The sequence below is a fragment of the Silurus meridionalis genome, chromosome 19, assembly GCF_014805685.1.
Source record: "Silurus meridionalis isolate SWU-2019-XX chromosome 19, ASM1480568v1, whole genome shotgun sequence".
Classification (NCBI taxonomy): domain Eukaryota; kingdom Metazoa; phylum Chordata; class Actinopteri; order Siluriformes; family Siluridae; genus Silurus; species Silurus meridionalis.
Window position 1 is genome coordinate 1,208,609 of NC_060902.1, and position 17,772 is coordinate 1,226,380.

Below are 17,772 nucleotides of genomic sequence, written 5' to 3' on the forward strand. Positions count from 1 at the left end.
CTGTCCCATACCCCCGACACAGTTTTATTAGTTTAGCACTTTCAATAATGTACATTGTCCTCAAGATGTTATGAGAAAGGAACCTTGTGAGGAACCGAATTCAAAAGGGAAACCGTCCTCGTCCTCAACACTGGACCTCCATTCATTACAGTTCCATCATTGTTGAGATGTTCGGTTCAGTGATGGACGAGCCATTGTAGCATAGTTTTCATATTAATTACAGTGTAAATCCATCCTCAAAGTTCTTGAGTTGCTCAGGAACTTAATGGATCTCAGCTGCAAAGAGTTGGAAAGAACTCCATGTTGAGATGGATCAGGCAAAGAAGAAAGGGACAGGAACTTAGCTACTGGTCTCTCTCTCCACAGAGAGGAAGAGAAAGAGAAGGAGAATAGGAGAGAGGAGGGACAAATGGGAGAAAAACAATGATTATTAGGTATTGAGATATAAAACTTATAAACACTATGGTGTGAGTAAGTTCTCCTGCAGGCTTACTATCACACTCATATATCTCCAAACCTGGAAGCACACACTTGTATAAAATGCTTTTGCATGATGGAACTATACAGAACCACTCAAGATACCCGAACCCTGTTCCAGCACGACCATGTTCCTGTTCTCAAACCCCATGAAGATATGGAACCCTCACTCAGGTTTATTGATGGTGGTGTGGTGGACCATCTCTTATCCCAGAGATTTCTCATGTCTGTGTGACCTTCTGGTTCTCCCTTTAAGTTCTAAACGAGTCTTGCTGGATTACAGATCTCTCTCTCTCTCTCTCTCTCTCTCTCTCTCTCTCTCTCTCTCTCTCTCTCTCTCTCTCTCTCTCTCTCTCTCTCTTTCTCTCTCTCTCTCTTTATCTTCTCTTTCTCTCTCTCTCTCTCTTTTTTTCTCTTCACTTTCTCTCTCTCTCTCTCTCTCTCTCTCTCTCTCTCTCTCTCTCTCTCTCTCTCTCTCTCTCTCTCTCTCTCTCTCTTTCCTCTCTCTTTTCTCTTCACTTTCTCTCTCTTTTATCTCTCTCTCTCTCTCTCTCTCTCTCTCTCTCTCTCTCTCTCTCTCTCTCTTTCCTCTCTCTTTTCTCTTCACTTTCTCTCTCTCTTCTCTCTCTCTCTCCTCTCTCTCTCTCTCTCTCTCTCTCTCTGGGGAAAAACCTTTAAACTTAATTCTCCTACACCTTACAGGTAAAGCTTACTGTACTCTTTCACTGGTTCAATTTATAAAGATTATTAATAACTTTGTGTACAAACATATTGGCTGTTCAATCTATTTTTATTCTTTTGTCATATCATAATAAATTGTTGTTGTGTTTTTTGCTGCCTTCTTGTCCAGGCCACTCTTACAAAAGAGATTTAATCTCATTAATATTTTATCTTGGTTAAATAAAGGTTGGTAAGTGTACTTATAACCTCCTTGAGCATTAGAATCTATCTCACTAATGCCCTTGTAGAAGGTAAAATAAACAACTAATCCCCATAAGATCCTAAATCTAGTAGAAAGCCTTCCCATAAGAGTGGAGCTCATTAAAGATGTAAACTCAGTGTTAAAGACTGGTTTTGTAATGTCAGGGAATTTAACATCACAATATAAATGCATATATAATTGTAATGTATCACATGTGATGTTTGATTATATGGATAGAGTGAGTATTTGAAGATTATACTCCAAAAAAAGTCAAAGCAAACATTGCACAGTCTTGTGATATTTGTGATAATCGAGATCATCTTGAGCAGCTGCACCATCACCTAGTTTGGAAACTGCAATGTTTCAGATCAGAAGATCCTACAGCGGATAGTGAGGATGACTGAGAAGATCATTTTGGTTCTCTCTACTCTTAATTAGAAGGTAACGAAGCATTCAGGCCTTCACATCCAGACTGTGTAACAGGACTGGACACACACACACACACACACACACACACACACACACACTCATGTTTGCACAGAAATTGCTGTTTTGCATGATATTACAGTAACACAATCGTCTATACTGGTCGATGCTGCAGCGTCTCTGTGTCTACCGTCTCAGTGTCTGATGTTGATTTTTGCACTAAATGTCGAACACGTGCACTGTGTGAGTTTGTCGTGTCTCCGTTAGTTTTGTGTAGTTTTGCGTTATTTTTTGTTTATTTATGATGACTGATGTTGCACCTTGGTCCTGGGGGAACGTTGTTTCGTTTCACTGTGTATTTCACTGAATATGGTTGAAATGACAATAAAAGCCTATCTGACTTGACCTTTTGATTATTTGCTTTTGAATAAGGTGGTGGTAGCGCAGTAGTTGAGGAATTGGACTTTGGATTGGAAGTTTGTGCTTCCAAATTCCAGACATACCAGGCTCCACTCATGGGCCCCTGAGAAAGGCCCTTAGCCCAATAGCTGCTCGGTTGTATGAATGAGATCAATGTAAGTGGCTCTGGATTAGGATATCTGCCATATGCCAGAAATGAAAGTGAACGATGAATGAAAAAAATGAAGGAATGAATGCATGTTTAAACAGACTGTTTATTTACTATCTGGCAACCCGAGCGCCAGACAAATCAGTATCTATACTATTCATATGATGATATATATTTTTAAAACCTAATGTTTATATTGCTTGAATGCAATATATGATCAAACATATTAAATGAGCTTTTAAATATTTCATTTACCCAAACGTCAATTTTGTACGCGTTGAAATGAGACGGTTATCAGACTGAGTTTTAGTGTCCAATCTGGCAACCCGGGCGGTGACGCGCTCCGCTGTCAAATGAATGTGTCGGTTATTCCTGTGCTGTGCTCCGCGGAGTGAGGAGCTCCTGACACGCCGCAAACACGGCCATTTCAGTCAAATAAACGCGTTAGACGGGGTCTTTAGGCGCGAACACGAGCCGTTTTTGGGGTCTGTATAAAGCGGAGGTCTTATTCGGTACCGCCCTGTTAGCTAGTGGTTAGCATTAGATTACCTCAGCCGGCCGCTGACCGCTAGCTCGCTATGGCTTCGTGTATTTGCAGTACAGTGCGTTTATAAAGAAGCTATGGGGTTTATCGTATGCTTTTTGGGCAACATGTGCGTGATTAAATAAACGTCAGTGATTAATTATTTGTTGTAGTTTATTACTGTAGTAGTTTTTTGTACATCAGTGATGCCCGAATGGCGGGTTGGGTGAGCGCGCGCCGACTCTGCAGCCGACTGGCATTGCGCTCGCAAGCGCCCCTGCGAGAGTACGGCGCATGCGCCAGGTGAGTGAGGACTCGCGCATGCGCAGTGACATCTTTACACGTGCGATAGAGGGCTCGATATAAAAATATAATGATAATAAAAATAACAACCCAAAAACTTTTAAAAGAAGTAAAATTTTTTAACCCACAAACTACTTTCCTGAACGATTACTATCCGTCTGCAGAACGAAAAACATTCACTTGGAGTTCATTGTAGTTTCAGATCTTTTCTACTTCTCAATCTGTGTTGTATACCTTTGTTAATAATAATTATAAACTTCTTTTAAGAAACACATTATTGTGAATTAATTATTATTTTTAAAATAAGTTCACATTAGTATAATTGCTACATAAAATAATTAAGCATAACATCTATAACAACATAATAATGATTGCTGTAAATTGATTATACATTATTAATAAATGAAATATAAGGATGAGGCTTTCTGATAATATATTATATATATATATATATATATATATAATATAATTAATAATTTGTGTACTTTGTGTATAACGATTGTTTTTACATTATTCTTAGGCATCTTGCTGTGTGTGTGGCTTTGCAAAAGAAGCCCCAACAAGGGACACTGTGCTGGAACCAAAGAACCACCTCTGCAGCACCAGCTCGAAGCTTCATCAGTCTTGGCAACAAGAGGAAGCAGTACTCAGAGCGGCGCATCATGGGGTTCGATCAGTTATATATTTATGATATTTACTGCGTATTGCACATCAACCACCCTATAAACAAATCCTTGGGTGTTCTTTGGCTTAGTGGAGTTTAAATGCACTTGCACACGTCATGTCATCCTCCTTTTGTTTATGTCTATAAACTCAGGTGTAGCTTAAATAGATTCATTAATGTGAACCTTCAGTGATCGACTTCAATTAGCTGTTCAATAAGTACAAAAGTAATTGCACCCACTGTAATCTTGCGTGCATTTGGTAGTTGAGAGGAAAGATTTAGTGCACACCATTTCACTGTTAAGTCACAATTTTATTTTAATTTTTTTGAGCTTTGCCTTTTTTGGAGTTTTGTGGTGTGGCTTAATCTAAACATGCTTGGTAATTTAGATTTTTTCTATTTAATTTATCGATTTACAAACAGATTAACTAAAATATAATTAAACTAACTCTGACTGTGTTCCTGCCAGCATTAAATAAAAATTGTTGAATCCAGTTCTAAAACTAGCGCTGGGTCTGCACTTTTAGATCATGATTAGCACTTCTCCATAATTCCTTATTCCCAAATTTATAAGAGCACAACCCCATAATTTCAATACTCTATATATAATCTTTTAACTAAAGCAGTTATCAGATATTTAAGTGGTACATTTAATGTTTTCTTGTTTATTTTGCTGATCAGATACTCGATGCAGGAGATGTACGACGTAGTAGCCAACGTGGACGATTACAAACACTTTGTCCCGTGGTGTAAAAAGTCCCAGACCATAATGAAGAGAGCAGGACATGCTAAAGCACAGCTGGAGGTGGGGTTTCCGCCGATGATGGAGAGGTACACCTCTATGATCACCAACGTTCGGCCACATCTGGTCAAAGTAAGCCTTTAACCTCATCTATATCAGTGGTTCTCAAAGTGTGGGGTGCGCCTTTAATGGGGATGAATGACATGAAGCTATTTCAAAGTTGTGTTGATGTTCCTGTATTTTCATAATTTTTTACATAAACTTTATCTGACTAGCTAGCAATGCTCACCATTTCCCTTTGTAACCAGAAATGAATTCAGATTATGTCATTAAGATTTCTGCATAAGATCTACACTGACTCAAGCGCTAATCTAACACCCTAACTTAGCCATGCAGACGTCTTTGGCACATGGCACGCTTTGTGATTTTGGTTATTTTTAGCATTTTTTCTCACTTTTCCCTCTCCAGGCCGTTTGCTCTGATGGAAAACTTTTTAATCACTTAGAGACCATATGGAGGTTCAGCCCGGGTATTCCTGGATATCCTAGGACCTGCACTGTGGACTTTTCTGTAAGTGCCATAAGTAGTTGGAGACTTAACACTTTAAAACATATATTGAACAAGGACTCTAAGATATTGCATGATAAAATATAAGAACTAATTATCTCCTATATTGCATTATACAGTTCTTATGTCCTGCTTTGACACTTCATGCAGTAGATAGACATTACAAAGACAGCATGAGGACTTTACTTAAGGAGCCTACATCAGACCAGGGTTTCATGAACTCAATCCTTTCTAAAAAAAATATTTTCTTTTCTCTAGATCTCATTTGAGTTCCGCTCTGTCCTGCACTCGCAACTCGCCACTGTGTTCTTCGACGAGGTCGTGAAGCAGATGGTGGCGGCATTTGAGAGCCGAGCTGGGAAACTGTACGGCCCTGAAACTCGTATTCCCAGAGAACTCATGTCCCATGACGTGCATCAGACGTGAAACACGCATGGGCTCGCACACACAGCAGAAGATTTTAATTTTTATTCCATAGACCTCTTTAGGTTTTGAGGAGCATGTTCTGGTTTCTCAGAACTCTTCTCCTGGCATTATGATTGGTTAAAAATAGTAGGTTCTCCCTATCATGAAATAATTTAGGTGCTCATTTAACTCAGTGATCTACTGTTACACTCTTAATGGTCCACCTGATTTAATGTTAGTGATGTTAGAAGGCCAGGCTTTGGGTTGTCGTACTGTCGAATGCTGTAGTTACTGTAAAATGTTCACTTTGAGCATGACGGTGAACGTGGGTGATACGACAAGGACATCATCTCACGATCTCAGGAGTATCATGATCATCCTTATCATGATACAGAGTGTCATGTGATTGTATCGCCCAGCCCTGGACCATAGGCTATTAAAAAAAAAATTAAATATTGGCTTTGATTTCACAAAAACTCATTCTGTTCCTCCAAGTCTCGTTAAGTTTGTGGATGTTTTGGTCACGCATGGAGAACATGATCAAATAATTGTACTGTATATATTTATTTAGATGATTCAGGAGCTGATCCTGATTATTGGTTAATGCTTGAAATGATCAGTTATTACGAAGCGTCTCTAAGAAACACTTCATTTCCACAAGCGTCAACTGCGACTCCTAATCGGCTCATTCTAAACGTTCTTGTTAATCTCTGAAAAGCAGTAAAGACTCAAACACTCGTTGTGAAAACATGTTTATAAAAAAAAAAAAAAAAAGACTCAAAAAAGAAAAAGGTCAGACAAGAGCATTACGTTGTACAAAACGTAATGAAAAAACGTAAGAATCTACGTGTGACCTTAAATATCAGAAAATGAAAATAAAACAGAAATCTAAACACAAGGTTTTCTATCCTGCGTACGCCTAATTTAATGCTGTGAGAATCATCAGGAGTAATTCCTCAGGACGGCTTCATGGCTCACGACATACACAAAGTGTGTGGATGGTCACGTTTCCCCTCGAGGCAGTTTCAGTATCATGTTTAGACCAGTATGTGTGTGTGCTGTGTTTACACACAAACACACACCGCAAAAAAACAGATTCAATAAATGTACATCTGAAGCCTGTTTGAATAGAATCTGAAGTGTTTGATTGGTGCTAAAAGTTCAAATTTAATCCCACTGTACGTGACATGATGTTAGAACGTGACGAGAGAGGTGCTGATGTTAAAGCTCATCGTGAGGTATCTTCAGAGCGTGGTCACATAAATCTGCACACAAAAAAAAGACAGCAAATTAGACCAGGGGGTTCTTATGGACACAATCTGCACCAATAAAAACTTCTGGATAAAAATGTTCTACGGATAAAAGTGAAGCTAAAAAAAAAAAAGTCAATCAGGTAAACGGACCCAGCAGACGAAAACCCATTGAACAAAAATCACCCCAGCAAACAAATGTCTACCAAACAATCAAAAGCTGACTGTCCAACGAAAGCCGTCCCATCAAATTAAATCTGTAATCAAATTAATGCAATCCCATTGAACAAAAAACCTAAATCAAATTAATTGTATCCCAGCAAACTAAAGCCACCCCAATAAATGAAATCCACCCCACCAAACGAAAGCCACCCCAATAAATGAAATCCATCCCACCAAACGAAAGCCACCCCAATAAATGAAATCCATCCCACCAAACGAAAGCCACCCCAATAAATGAAATCCATCCCACCAAACGAAAGCCACCCCAATAAATGAAATCCACCCCACCAAACGAAAGCCACCAATAAATGAAATCCACCCCACCAAGCGAAAGCCACCCCAATAAATGAAATCCATCCCGCAAGCGAAAGCCACCCCAATAAATGAAATCCACCCCACCAAACGAAAGCCACCCCAATAAATGAAATCCATCCCACCAAACGAAAGCCACCCCAATAAATTAAATCCATCCCACCAAACGAAAGCCACCCCAATAAATTAAATCCATCCCACCAAACGAAAGCCACCCCAATAAATTAAATCCATCCCACCAAACGAAAGCCACCCCAATAAATTAAATCCATCCCACCAAACGAAGCCACCCCAATAAATTAAATCCATCCCACCAAACGAAAGCCACTCCACTGAATTAAAGTTCTCTTTTCAAAAAGAGTACCTGTGAGTGGCAAGCAAATAAAACCTGACACATTGAACGAAACTTAACTCAATAAACTGAAAGCAGTGAAAGGAAGCTGACACAAGTAACAAACAAACAAACAAAAAATCACCCTAAACAAAAGCGGACATGACAAACGAAAGAGTAGTTTCTGTGTAAAATCATGAGTCAATCAAGCAGGTTTATTAGCACACACACTTACTCTTAAATCTACCAAATATTCATCAAATTGAACAAAAGCAGTATTGAAGGTGCAGTGTGAAGTTCTGACCCGTTCTCTTGCTGCAGAGTTTGTCTTTAACGTTGTCGGTCTCGTGAGCGAAGAATTCGATGATTTCATCCTCGTTCTGCTCCACGATGCTTTCACACTGCACGTGTTACACAACAACTAAATCAAACGGATTGTTTATATTTAAAACGAGATTCTGTGGGAACAAAAAAACGAAAACTCCTTACAGCATACTTCAAGCCGGCCGAGACTCTCGAGTCGTAGGAGACGTTCGAGACGTCCTCAGACGCGCCTTCGCGTGCCATGAACCTCACGTACGTCTTACGATTCGTAGCAGGATCCAAGGATTCACCGTAATCCTTCATCTTCTCACACACCCCCTCCATCAGCTCCAGGAGATGACCTTCTGAACGCACAAACGGAACCTGAAACAACGACATCGAAGCCGATATGCACACCGAGACGAGACGAGACGAGGTGAAGGAAGAGAACCGAACCACGTGGAAGAAAGAAAGAAATAAAGAAGTGCGTTACATCTTTAGTTGATTGGCTCCCATCCGGATTGATCCTGAACGAACCGGTTTGGATCATCTTCTTGGGGTCTACCTGTGCTATGGCCCATTCCATCTCATCCACCAACGCTCTGCATGCTGGTAACACACACACACACACATATTGTCTCACACACCATCACACACATAAATCACACTTATTTTTACTTAACCAAATGAACCATATCACACACTCACACACCTTTACACAATATACAATTCTAGAGAGAGAAAAAGAGATGTGGGGGAGGAGGAGTGTGGATGCATCACACCAGTTTCTAAAGAACATCAGAACTTTTCTGAAAGCATCAATAGAATCAGTGTTTATATAAGTCTATACTACTTTATGGTTATTTTGGTAACCTTCTCCTCATCCGGCCCGAGCATCCACATCCATTTTCCCTGATCATCTCCCAGTTCTGCCTTCACTCCATCCTCATCTCCACCATCATCTTCTCACCTCCACACTTGATGTCCTGACTCTGCCTGGCTCCCTGCACCAGCACGGTGGAAAAGATCAGAACACAGGAGGAAAAGAAGAGGAAATCCAGCAGCTTCGCCATGATCACCTGGAGATCCTGAAACCACAAGAGTCCATCAGACATTCTCAACCAGGCGCGAGCGTCCACGTGCACGCACGAACACACACACACTGAGAAAGCACACACTCGCATAAAAACTTACTTTTTTTTTCAATTTTCTGTCACACACACACGTTTCCACGCTGCACTTCCATCTCACACACACAAACGACTGATGACGTGACCAACCTTCCCGGAGCTGCCCAAACATCCGCCTGAACAAATCTCTCAAGGACCCCAAACACACACACACACACACACACACACACACACACACACACTTCGCTGACTTATTATAATAATAAATACTTTATGTATTTATAATAAAATCCTATATCGTCAACAATACGGTATTAAAATTGTATTATATATTTATACAAATAAAATATATTTTAAATAATTACCAAATTTCATTCTTTTCTATCGCACTTTTCTCAAATCTCTATTAAATACTTATTATTTGACGACAAATAAAATAGTACATGTATGAGGACAGTGTGACAGCAGTGAAGTGTGCAGGAGGAACGACAGACTGGTTCAAGGTGAAGGTTGGACTGCATCAAGGATCGGCTCTGAGCCCTTTCCTGTTTGCAGTGGTGATGGACGATGACGGAAGAGGTCAGACAGGAGTCTCCGTGGACTATGATGTTTGTGGATGATATTGTGATTTGTGGTGAGAGTAGGGAGCAGGTGGAGAAGATCCTGGAGAGGTGGAGGTACACGCTGGAGAGAACTGCAATAGAACTGCAACGCATGATAGAGCCGCTGGAGGGCGCGCGTGTTCCTGTAAATGGTGCTTAACGTGGTGCTAAATATATTAAACCGATAAATTAAAATTCGACGTTTGTTTTTACTTTGATGTAATAATAAATGCATTTATTTTCTAAAAAAAAAAAGGCATTGTATAGTTTTAGTTTAAAAGGGTTCTTTTCACACACACACACACACACACACACACACACACACACACAAAAGAAAATAGCAGACTGTAAGGGACTGCGCAGCCTTTCTGCGCAAACCGGGTGGAAGTTGAATAGCTCGAACTCTCCCGGGAAAAAAAACCCTCCCTCTAACCCGGACATTCCACTGTTCTGTCATAGTGGCTGAATAAAAGACTTTAATAACACGCGTAATAAGCGCGTTTTAAACATGTTTCGAGTCTGCACAAGAGCTGTTTTTATCCACGAGCAATGGATAGTAAACATCAACCTGCCATCAAGGTATTTCTGCTTTTCTGCTTGGGCTGTGCGTGTGGATGTGTATAGAGAAGGGAGGATGATGAAGAGTTCAATAGCGTGAAACGTTCACTTGTGTTTACTAGTGCAGTGCGTTGTGTATTTATTTATTTATTTATTTATTTATTTATTTATTGTCAGTAAATCAGAACCCTAAGCTGACACCTTGAGCACTGCTTGCTGAAGGATCAAGATTAAAATGATGGAGCATGTGTAGTTCATTTTCATGTTTCTTTATTAATAATAATATTTGTCATTTGAATAATCAGCAAGTCAAATTTTACAAACTTTATTTTAGGACTTTGTAAAAATAAAAGTAAAACAGGAGCTAAATAAGAAAGCATAAGGATCAATACACATTCAAGCAATATGAACTTTAAAATAAATATAAAAATTAAAAGCAAATCCTACAATTGAAGAATATTCTTACTGATTGATTGATTGATTGATTGATTAATTTATTGATTGGCATCTGTTTATCTTCTAGTCCCTACTCGACCTCTCGGGTCAGACTGGGAGTTCTGCAGAAGGTGAATGAAAAGTGTGAGCGTTTCGTACAGAAGAGATTTCCTCGCTTTTCCATCCTTTACTACACCATGATGAAAGGTAAGACCAGGCCGGGGATTTGGTTTGGAAAGAGTCCTCAGGTTGACCTGTGTGTGTGTGTGTGTGTGTGTGTGTGTGTGTGTGTGTGTGTGTATACAGGTGTGACATGACACATCAAGATATTACACCTTCATATTATTTTATATATAAATATTATACATAATGAGCGTCTAGGATTGAAATCTCTACAGGTAAAGTTTTAACATCCTGGCTGTCAGTCTCACCTGTTTATCATCTCACCTTCAGCCTGACTGAACAACTGAAAAATTAAAGACTTGAATTTTATAGAATGCAGTGAGCAGAAAAGAGATCATATTGCTGTAAATAAACAAACAAATAAGCAAATAAATAATGTTGTGTGTGGATGAGTAACATTTCAGCTTCATTAATAGTCAAATAATTTATATATTCAGGGTTCAGGTGTGAATAGTGGATTGTAATTGGCTGGAAGGATGTTCAGGTGTGAATAGTGGATTGTGATTAGCTGGAAGGAGTTCAGGTGTGAATAGTGGATTGTGATTGGCTGGAAGGAGTTCAGGTGTGAATAGTGGATTGTGATTGGCTGGAAGGAGTTCAGGTGTGAATAGTGGATTGTGATTGGCTGGAAGGAGTTCAGGTGTGAATAGTGGATTGTGATTGGCTGGAAGGAGTTCAGGTGTGAATAGTGGATTGTGATTGGCTGGAAGGAGTTCAGGTGTGAATAGTGGATTGTGATTGGCTGGAAGGAGTTCAGGTGTGAATAGTGGATTGTGATTGGCTGGAAGGAGTTCAGGTGTGAATAGTGGATTGTGATTGTTCAGGTGTGAGTTCTGAGCGTTGATCAGGTAGTTTGCGTTTGTCAGTTGAATCTAAATGAATGTTCTGCTTATTAACACCTGTAACCGTAGTAACACCCAGTTCCATCCAGAGTGAGATGGTGATTGTACACATTTCCCAATGACCTCACTGAGCTCCACTGAGGAGTTTTTGCATGTGCTGAAACTTTTATTGTGAATACGAGGATCTTCATAAACGGCTTGTGGCACAAAATTTGACAGACTGAAGAAGAAAAGGTTTAAATGAGAAATAGGAGGAGAAACAGCAGGTGTTACTCCAACAGCTTCATTATTAGTAGAGATGCTGCACAGACACAAATATAATCTTCTGGCACTACTTTATACGTGTGTGTGATTTGGAGCAGCAGAATTGCAGCTGAAGGAGTCGTGTATAAACTGAATCATGAAAATGAAGTGATCAGTCAGACGTTTATAACAGCTGTAGATCCTCAATGCTGAGAAGTGACCATGGTGTAATGTGATAATCCCAACCTTCTGATCAGTAAACCAGCGCTACCTTCTCGCAGTCATTCTGGTTAACACTGATACTTCTGATGGAGATCTAACTCTCTGTACATCACGTCACAGACACGTCTGCAAGTTTATTGTACACTCGTGTGTTAAATGTCAGGATTTCGGCTCCTGTTGGAAGATGTGAAGGAGGTCAGCAAGATAAAGAAGACCATGTGGATGGAGAATGTGCACTACAGAGAGCTTCCATATCGGGATATGAAGAGACTCATTCTGGTAAGTTCATGTTTCATCTGATATCAAGTGGAGATGTGTGTGAGGTTTTCTGCTCGAGTTTCTGATCAGAGTTCAGTGTTTGCTGTTTATGATTTCAGTTTCGACGCGACATGTTTAAAGCCGTTCCTCTGTTTGTGATCTCACTTCCTCCGTTCGCCATTGGCCTGGTCTTCATCCTGATGTGAGTTCGCTTTTTAAATATTCACTCCCATCTTTAGGCCGCTTAATTAAGTGTGTGTGTGTGTGTGTGTGTGATTTGTACAGTACAGTGTATGTTACAGGTGTTTTTCCTCATGACTGATACTCCAAACTGAAATACTTTTTTCCCTCTCAAACATCAAACATCAACTTTTCCAGCGAACTCTGACACGTGTAAACACTGAGACGTGATCATTGTGTCCCTGTTTAAATAAGACTAAAAGTTTGTGGACACCTGACCATAAGATTGCTGTGTGCTCCTTTGTGAACATCCCATTCCAATTTTAGTCTCCAATTTTGTTCTTATAATAAAATCCACTCTTCTAGGAAGATGTTCCACTAGATTTTGTGGAGATTTGTGTGTCCTTTACCCACAAGCGTATTGATAAAGTCAGGTACTGCTGTAGGTGAGGAGGCGTGTTCATATTCATTATTTAATAGGGTATAGAGCTCTATAGCAGGAGATCTTTCACCAAATCCAACCCATGGAAAGCAGATCTTCATGGCTTTGTGCAGTCATGCTGGAACAGGTTTGGGTCAGGTGTCCAAATATTTTTGGCCATACCTTCTCAGGTGTCCGTGTTTTTTTTATTTTTTATTACAATATAAATTTTTACATCATGTTTACAGTCTAAACCTTCAATGTTACGAAGAGAAGAAAATAAAAATAAGAATTTTATACATAATGTACAAACATCAGCATTCCATTTAAAACAATAACATTGTAACACACACACTCTCTCTCACTCACACACACACACACACACACACACACACACACACACACAAAGTTAGGTTAACTCACTGCTCACACTATCTATGGAGCTCACACCCACAATTCGTTATATGACACGCCTTCTGTTGTCTGTAGTCCACACACACACACACACACACACACACACACACACACATATACATACATACATACACACACACACACACACACACACACACACACACACACACACACACACACACTAGTTTTTTAAGAGATAATTGAACTTTAATGTCGAACTTTTTATACCGATTTCACCACTAGATGCCGCCAGAGTGCAAGTGTGTGTGTGTGTGTGTGTGTGTGTGTGTGTGTGTGTGTGTGTGTGTGTGTGTGTGTGTGTGTTGACTCAAAGATCTGACTGAGTAGACATCTCACTGGTTTTAAACTTTAATAAAAAAATCATCTCATTGCTGCTCATTAAGGTTCGAGGGTCTTTTTCTCTCCAGGTGTTTATTTCCACGCCAGCTTTTGTTCCGACATTTTTGGACCCGCAGCAGCAGAGAAAATTCCAGATGATCGACCACATAAAGCGTTCTCAGTGCCAGGCGAAGGTCCTGGATAGCTTGGTGATGAACGTTCCACGTGTGAGCGTGTGGCATCAGAGGAGCCTCTTCGACCTGTGCTCCAAGGTTTCTAGACTGTTTCACTGTTTTCATTTTTATTATTTAGCATTTATAAGAAAAGAGTTATTTGACCCATAATATAAAGATATATTGCAGTATTAATAATGCATATGGTTGTAATTGGAAATGTAATTTACTGATGATATTTAATTCATAAACATTAGCATTTACGTTTATACTGCCGTATAAGGAGGCCGAGGCGTGTCCTGAGAGTCACATAGAATCGAGATTAACATGGCAGAGGTAGAGCTGTGACTTACTGGAGACACAACAGGAAAAGAACATCTGGTTTTATTTCATCGTTTTTCTTGTTTTTGCACTACAAAGGCGTGTTCAACCTCAGATAAATGGTCTTTAATACTACGATGATGTCATGTGAACACATTTGCTGCTGATTGGATGAATTGGTGTTAAAGTTCACCGATTGTAAACGTGCAGGTACACAGTGAAGTGTCTCAGATGCTGCAGCAGAGCGTAATGTTTTATCTGTTCTGCAGGTTCAGGATGGGAAACACCCGAGAGTCTTTGAGGTCCACGCCATACGGGACGTCTTCTTTAAATCATCTCCACTGGGAATGCAGTGTCTTACACCCCGTCATCTGGTGAGTTCATCTGCACAGTTACAATCCAATGGTGAGATTAACGTCACCGTCAGCGTGCTTCAAAAGACAGTGTGTGTGAAATACTGCATCATATTGCTGTGATGTGGAGCACTGGATAAGATCAGTGAAGATCAACCTGCTATTAAGGTGATATATGAGCGTAAAACACACCTTTTCTGCTTTCTGCTTGGGCTGTGTGTGTGTTAGGGGTCAGGGGGAAGATGGAGTTTATTATTATTATTAATATTATTATTATTAAAACAAATCATTAGGAAACAGAATCTGAGCTCCTGGAATACAGAAGAAAAGAAAAAACATTAAGTCATGTCTCTCATATTTAGTCTTTCTTTCCCTTGTGTTTATTTTCCTCATGTTTTTTGTTCTTGATGTTTCGTCTGCCTGCTCTAGAGATTGTTAGGTTCTCAGCTCCCTATAATCGTGTGGTTTCCCAGTTTCCTGGTGCGGAGGCGGCTCACAACCAAAGCCGTGGACCTGCTGTATCTGGACCGCGCCCTGCAACGCCTCGGCATCGATCAGCTCACTGAGGAAGAAACAAGACAAGTATAAACATCAACTTATATTTCTGTAGAAACGTTTTTTAGGGGTTTTAGAGAAGTTTCATCTCACATCGTTTCTTCTCACTTTGTCCTGTTGTGTGAAAAACGTGGCCTAGAATTCTTCTGCCTTTCTCGTTGTATTAGAGAGAAAATCCTGTAAATCACATCTTTACTGCACTGTGCAGCATGTTGAAATAATATGACGGATCTCAGACACTTTACTTTAAATGGCTTTATTTTGCGGTGCATTTTTATACAGTAAGGAAATAAAAACGTCGAAAGTCTTAGTCTTAACGTCTAAACCACTAGGATCTGAGTGATAAAAGGGCGTTATGAATAAATGTGCGTTGCGTTGTTTTAATGTGACCTCTTTTATATTTATTTATTAAATATTCATTTATTAATTATTTATTCATTAATGACTCAAATTGATGCTGTTAAAATGAATTTGTGTTCACGTGTTATTAACGTGTTAATTCTGACACACCTACGCGGTATATATAGTATATAAACGCTACAGTAATATACATTGATTGCACTCGGAGCCTATTTGTATTTTATTTGAGAGTAATTATAATGTCCTGTGTTTAGGCGTGTGACCTCCGAGGGCTGAACTCCGGTCAGCTGACCTCCACTCAGTGTAAAGAGTGGCTTCATGAATGGCTGGAGCTCTCCGCTAAGGTCAAAGGTCAGGTGTATACGTGCTCCTTTACCTTTCAATGAAGGAGTCCAACCACAACTGTTTTAAAAATATGTTTGTAAATCGATTTGTAAACTGAGACACCTATTTTGGGTTCTAGAGAACATTCTGGTGTTTTCTAGAAATGCATGATGTTCCCTCAAACCCTGACTTGATGATTATTCACTGAATCACAGTGGATTTTTCACCGATTCATCGCTGCTTTGTTGAATGTATACTGTCAAGGTCAGCTGTGTGAAGTGGTGAAGAAACGAGTGCAGGCAGGGTGGAGTGGGTGGAGAAGAGTGATAGCAGGAGGGGTTTGTGATAGAAGGGAATCTGCAAAAAGGAAGGTTTATAAGACCTGCTATGTTGTATGGTTTCAAGACCAAAAAGACAAGCGGCAGAGCTGGAAGTTGTTGAAGAAGGAATCTGAGATGCTGAGATGTTCATCTGGAGTTGACAAGAATGGACAGAAACGAGTTTATTAGCGGGAGGTGATTTTACTTGTGTTCATCTTGTTCTCCAGGCAACCATCAGGTGTGCTTCCTGTTTGCAGGTAAAAGACTGATTTGAATAAAAGATTTATTTATTTCTCCTCCATGATGTCATGTGCTTGATAAGGCTCATTACTCAACACCGGGGTGAAGAACCGTGATGAATCCGTGCACAGCAGTGACCGAGCAGCTCAGGACTTAAACATGTTGTTTTATACCTGATGAAATGAAACACAGATTCTGCTGTTTTTTCTGAAGTGTTGTATTGTGTTGTGTTTTTCCTCCACAGAATCTGAAATCTCTTTATTACTGCACAGTATGACGCTGCTGACGCTCAACTACCCACCGGTGACCAAGTGATCCGACTGCAGTCCTCAGCTCACGTCTTTATCCTCTTCAGTACCGTTTACACACCGGCCTCTCTTCCCTTCTCATCACACCATTCCAATCACATTCCTGTTTACGGCTCGCAGACAAACCAGTTCACATTCAGGTCATAAAGTAACTCACATCAGTTCCAATCTGTCCAGAAATCATGCTCTGTTTATTTATTTGTGTTTTGTGTGGAAGAAATGTTCTAATAGCACTGATATTATCGGATGTGTTCATATTTTGGCACTTGAATTCGATGTAATTAGAATGATTCCATTTTATATCTCAGCTCTGAAATGCCTGCAGTCTGTGATTGCAGTCGGTGTTCAGGTCGTTCCTTATTTCATCTCAGGTCTCTTTGGTTTTTATTTTCAATTGTTTTGTGATTTTAAAAAAAATTATTAGTCAATGTGTTTTTCTGGTTTCCTTTCATGTATATTTATTGACTGGTTTTGTGCCTCCTGCAGTGGTTTCTCTTTATTATTGTCACTACTGAAGATTTCTAAACTATGAAAGTGCACATGTAGAATTATGTAGTAAACAAAAACGTGTCACGTTTTGCTTTAAAGAAAGCTTTGCACACGTGGTATTCTGTCGTTCCGCCTCATGAGGTCGTCACCTTGAATGATTTTCCAGCAATCCTGAGAAGTTCTCAGAGGTGTTCAGTGCTTGTTCTCTGCTTTTCCTTCGCTCTCCTGTCCAACTCATCCCAATCCATCTCAACTGGATTAAAATGTTGTGATTGTGGAGGCCAGGTCATCTGATGCAGCTTTCCATCACTGGAGGTGTTTTTTGGAGTCATTGTCCTGTTGGAAAATAAATGATGGTTCCACTAAGTGCAAACCAGGTGAGATGTGCATGTCACTGCAAAATGTTGTGGTCACCATGCTGATTAGGTATGTCCCCAATTTAGACTATATCACCAACAATGTCACCAGCAAAGCACCTCCACACCTC

General features: G+C 39.9%; 3 protein-coding genes across 3 annotated transcripts; 2 read left to right on the forward strand and 1 right to left on the reverse strand.

Moving 5' to 3' along the window:
* Positions 1-2,737: 2,737 nt before the first annotated feature.
* On the forward strand, positions 2,738-6,077 carry LOC124402547 (coenzyme Q-binding protein COQ10 homolog A, mitochondrial-like). Its single transcript, XM_046875654.1, has 5 exons — positions 2,738-3,219; positions 3,740-3,886; positions 4,565-4,757; positions 5,094-5,195; positions 5,451-6,077. The coding sequence occupies exons 1-5, from the start codon at positions 3,131-3,133 to the stop codon at positions 5,616-5,618; spliced, it is 699 nt and encodes a 232-aa protein (XP_046731610.1). The 5' UTR covers positions 2,738-3,130; the 3' UTR covers positions 5,619-6,077.
* Positions 6,078-6,142: 65 nt separating this feature from the next.
* Positions 6,143-9,346, reverse strand: cnpy2 (canopy FGF signaling regulator 2). Its single transcript, XM_046875655.1, has 6 exons — positions 9,210-9,346; positions 8,986-9,103; positions 8,509-8,624; positions 8,202-8,399; positions 8,017-8,113; positions 6,143-6,862 (listed from the first exon to the last, which is right to left on the reverse strand). Exons 1-6 carry the CDS (start codon positions 9,315-9,317, stop codon positions 6,819-6,821), a joined length of 681 nt encoding a protein of 226 aa, XP_046731611.1. The 5' UTR covers positions 9,318-9,346; the 3' UTR covers positions 6,143-6,818.
* Positions 9,347-10,112: 766 nt separating this feature from the next.
* Positions 10,113-17,224, forward strand: LOC124402365 (LETM1 domain-containing protein 1-like). The gene is given in 10 exon segments (XM_046875351.1): positions 10,113-10,326; positions 10,829-10,947; positions 12,394-12,509; positions 12,608-12,690; positions 13,932-13,969; positions 13,972-14,114; positions 14,606-14,710; positions 15,119-15,271; positions 15,859-15,955; positions 16,733-17,224. Coding segments are annotated over 10 exon segments (996 nt in total). The 5' UTR covers positions 10,113-10,255; the 3' UTR covers positions 16,804-17,224.
* Positions 17,225-17,772: the final 548 nt, after the last annotated feature.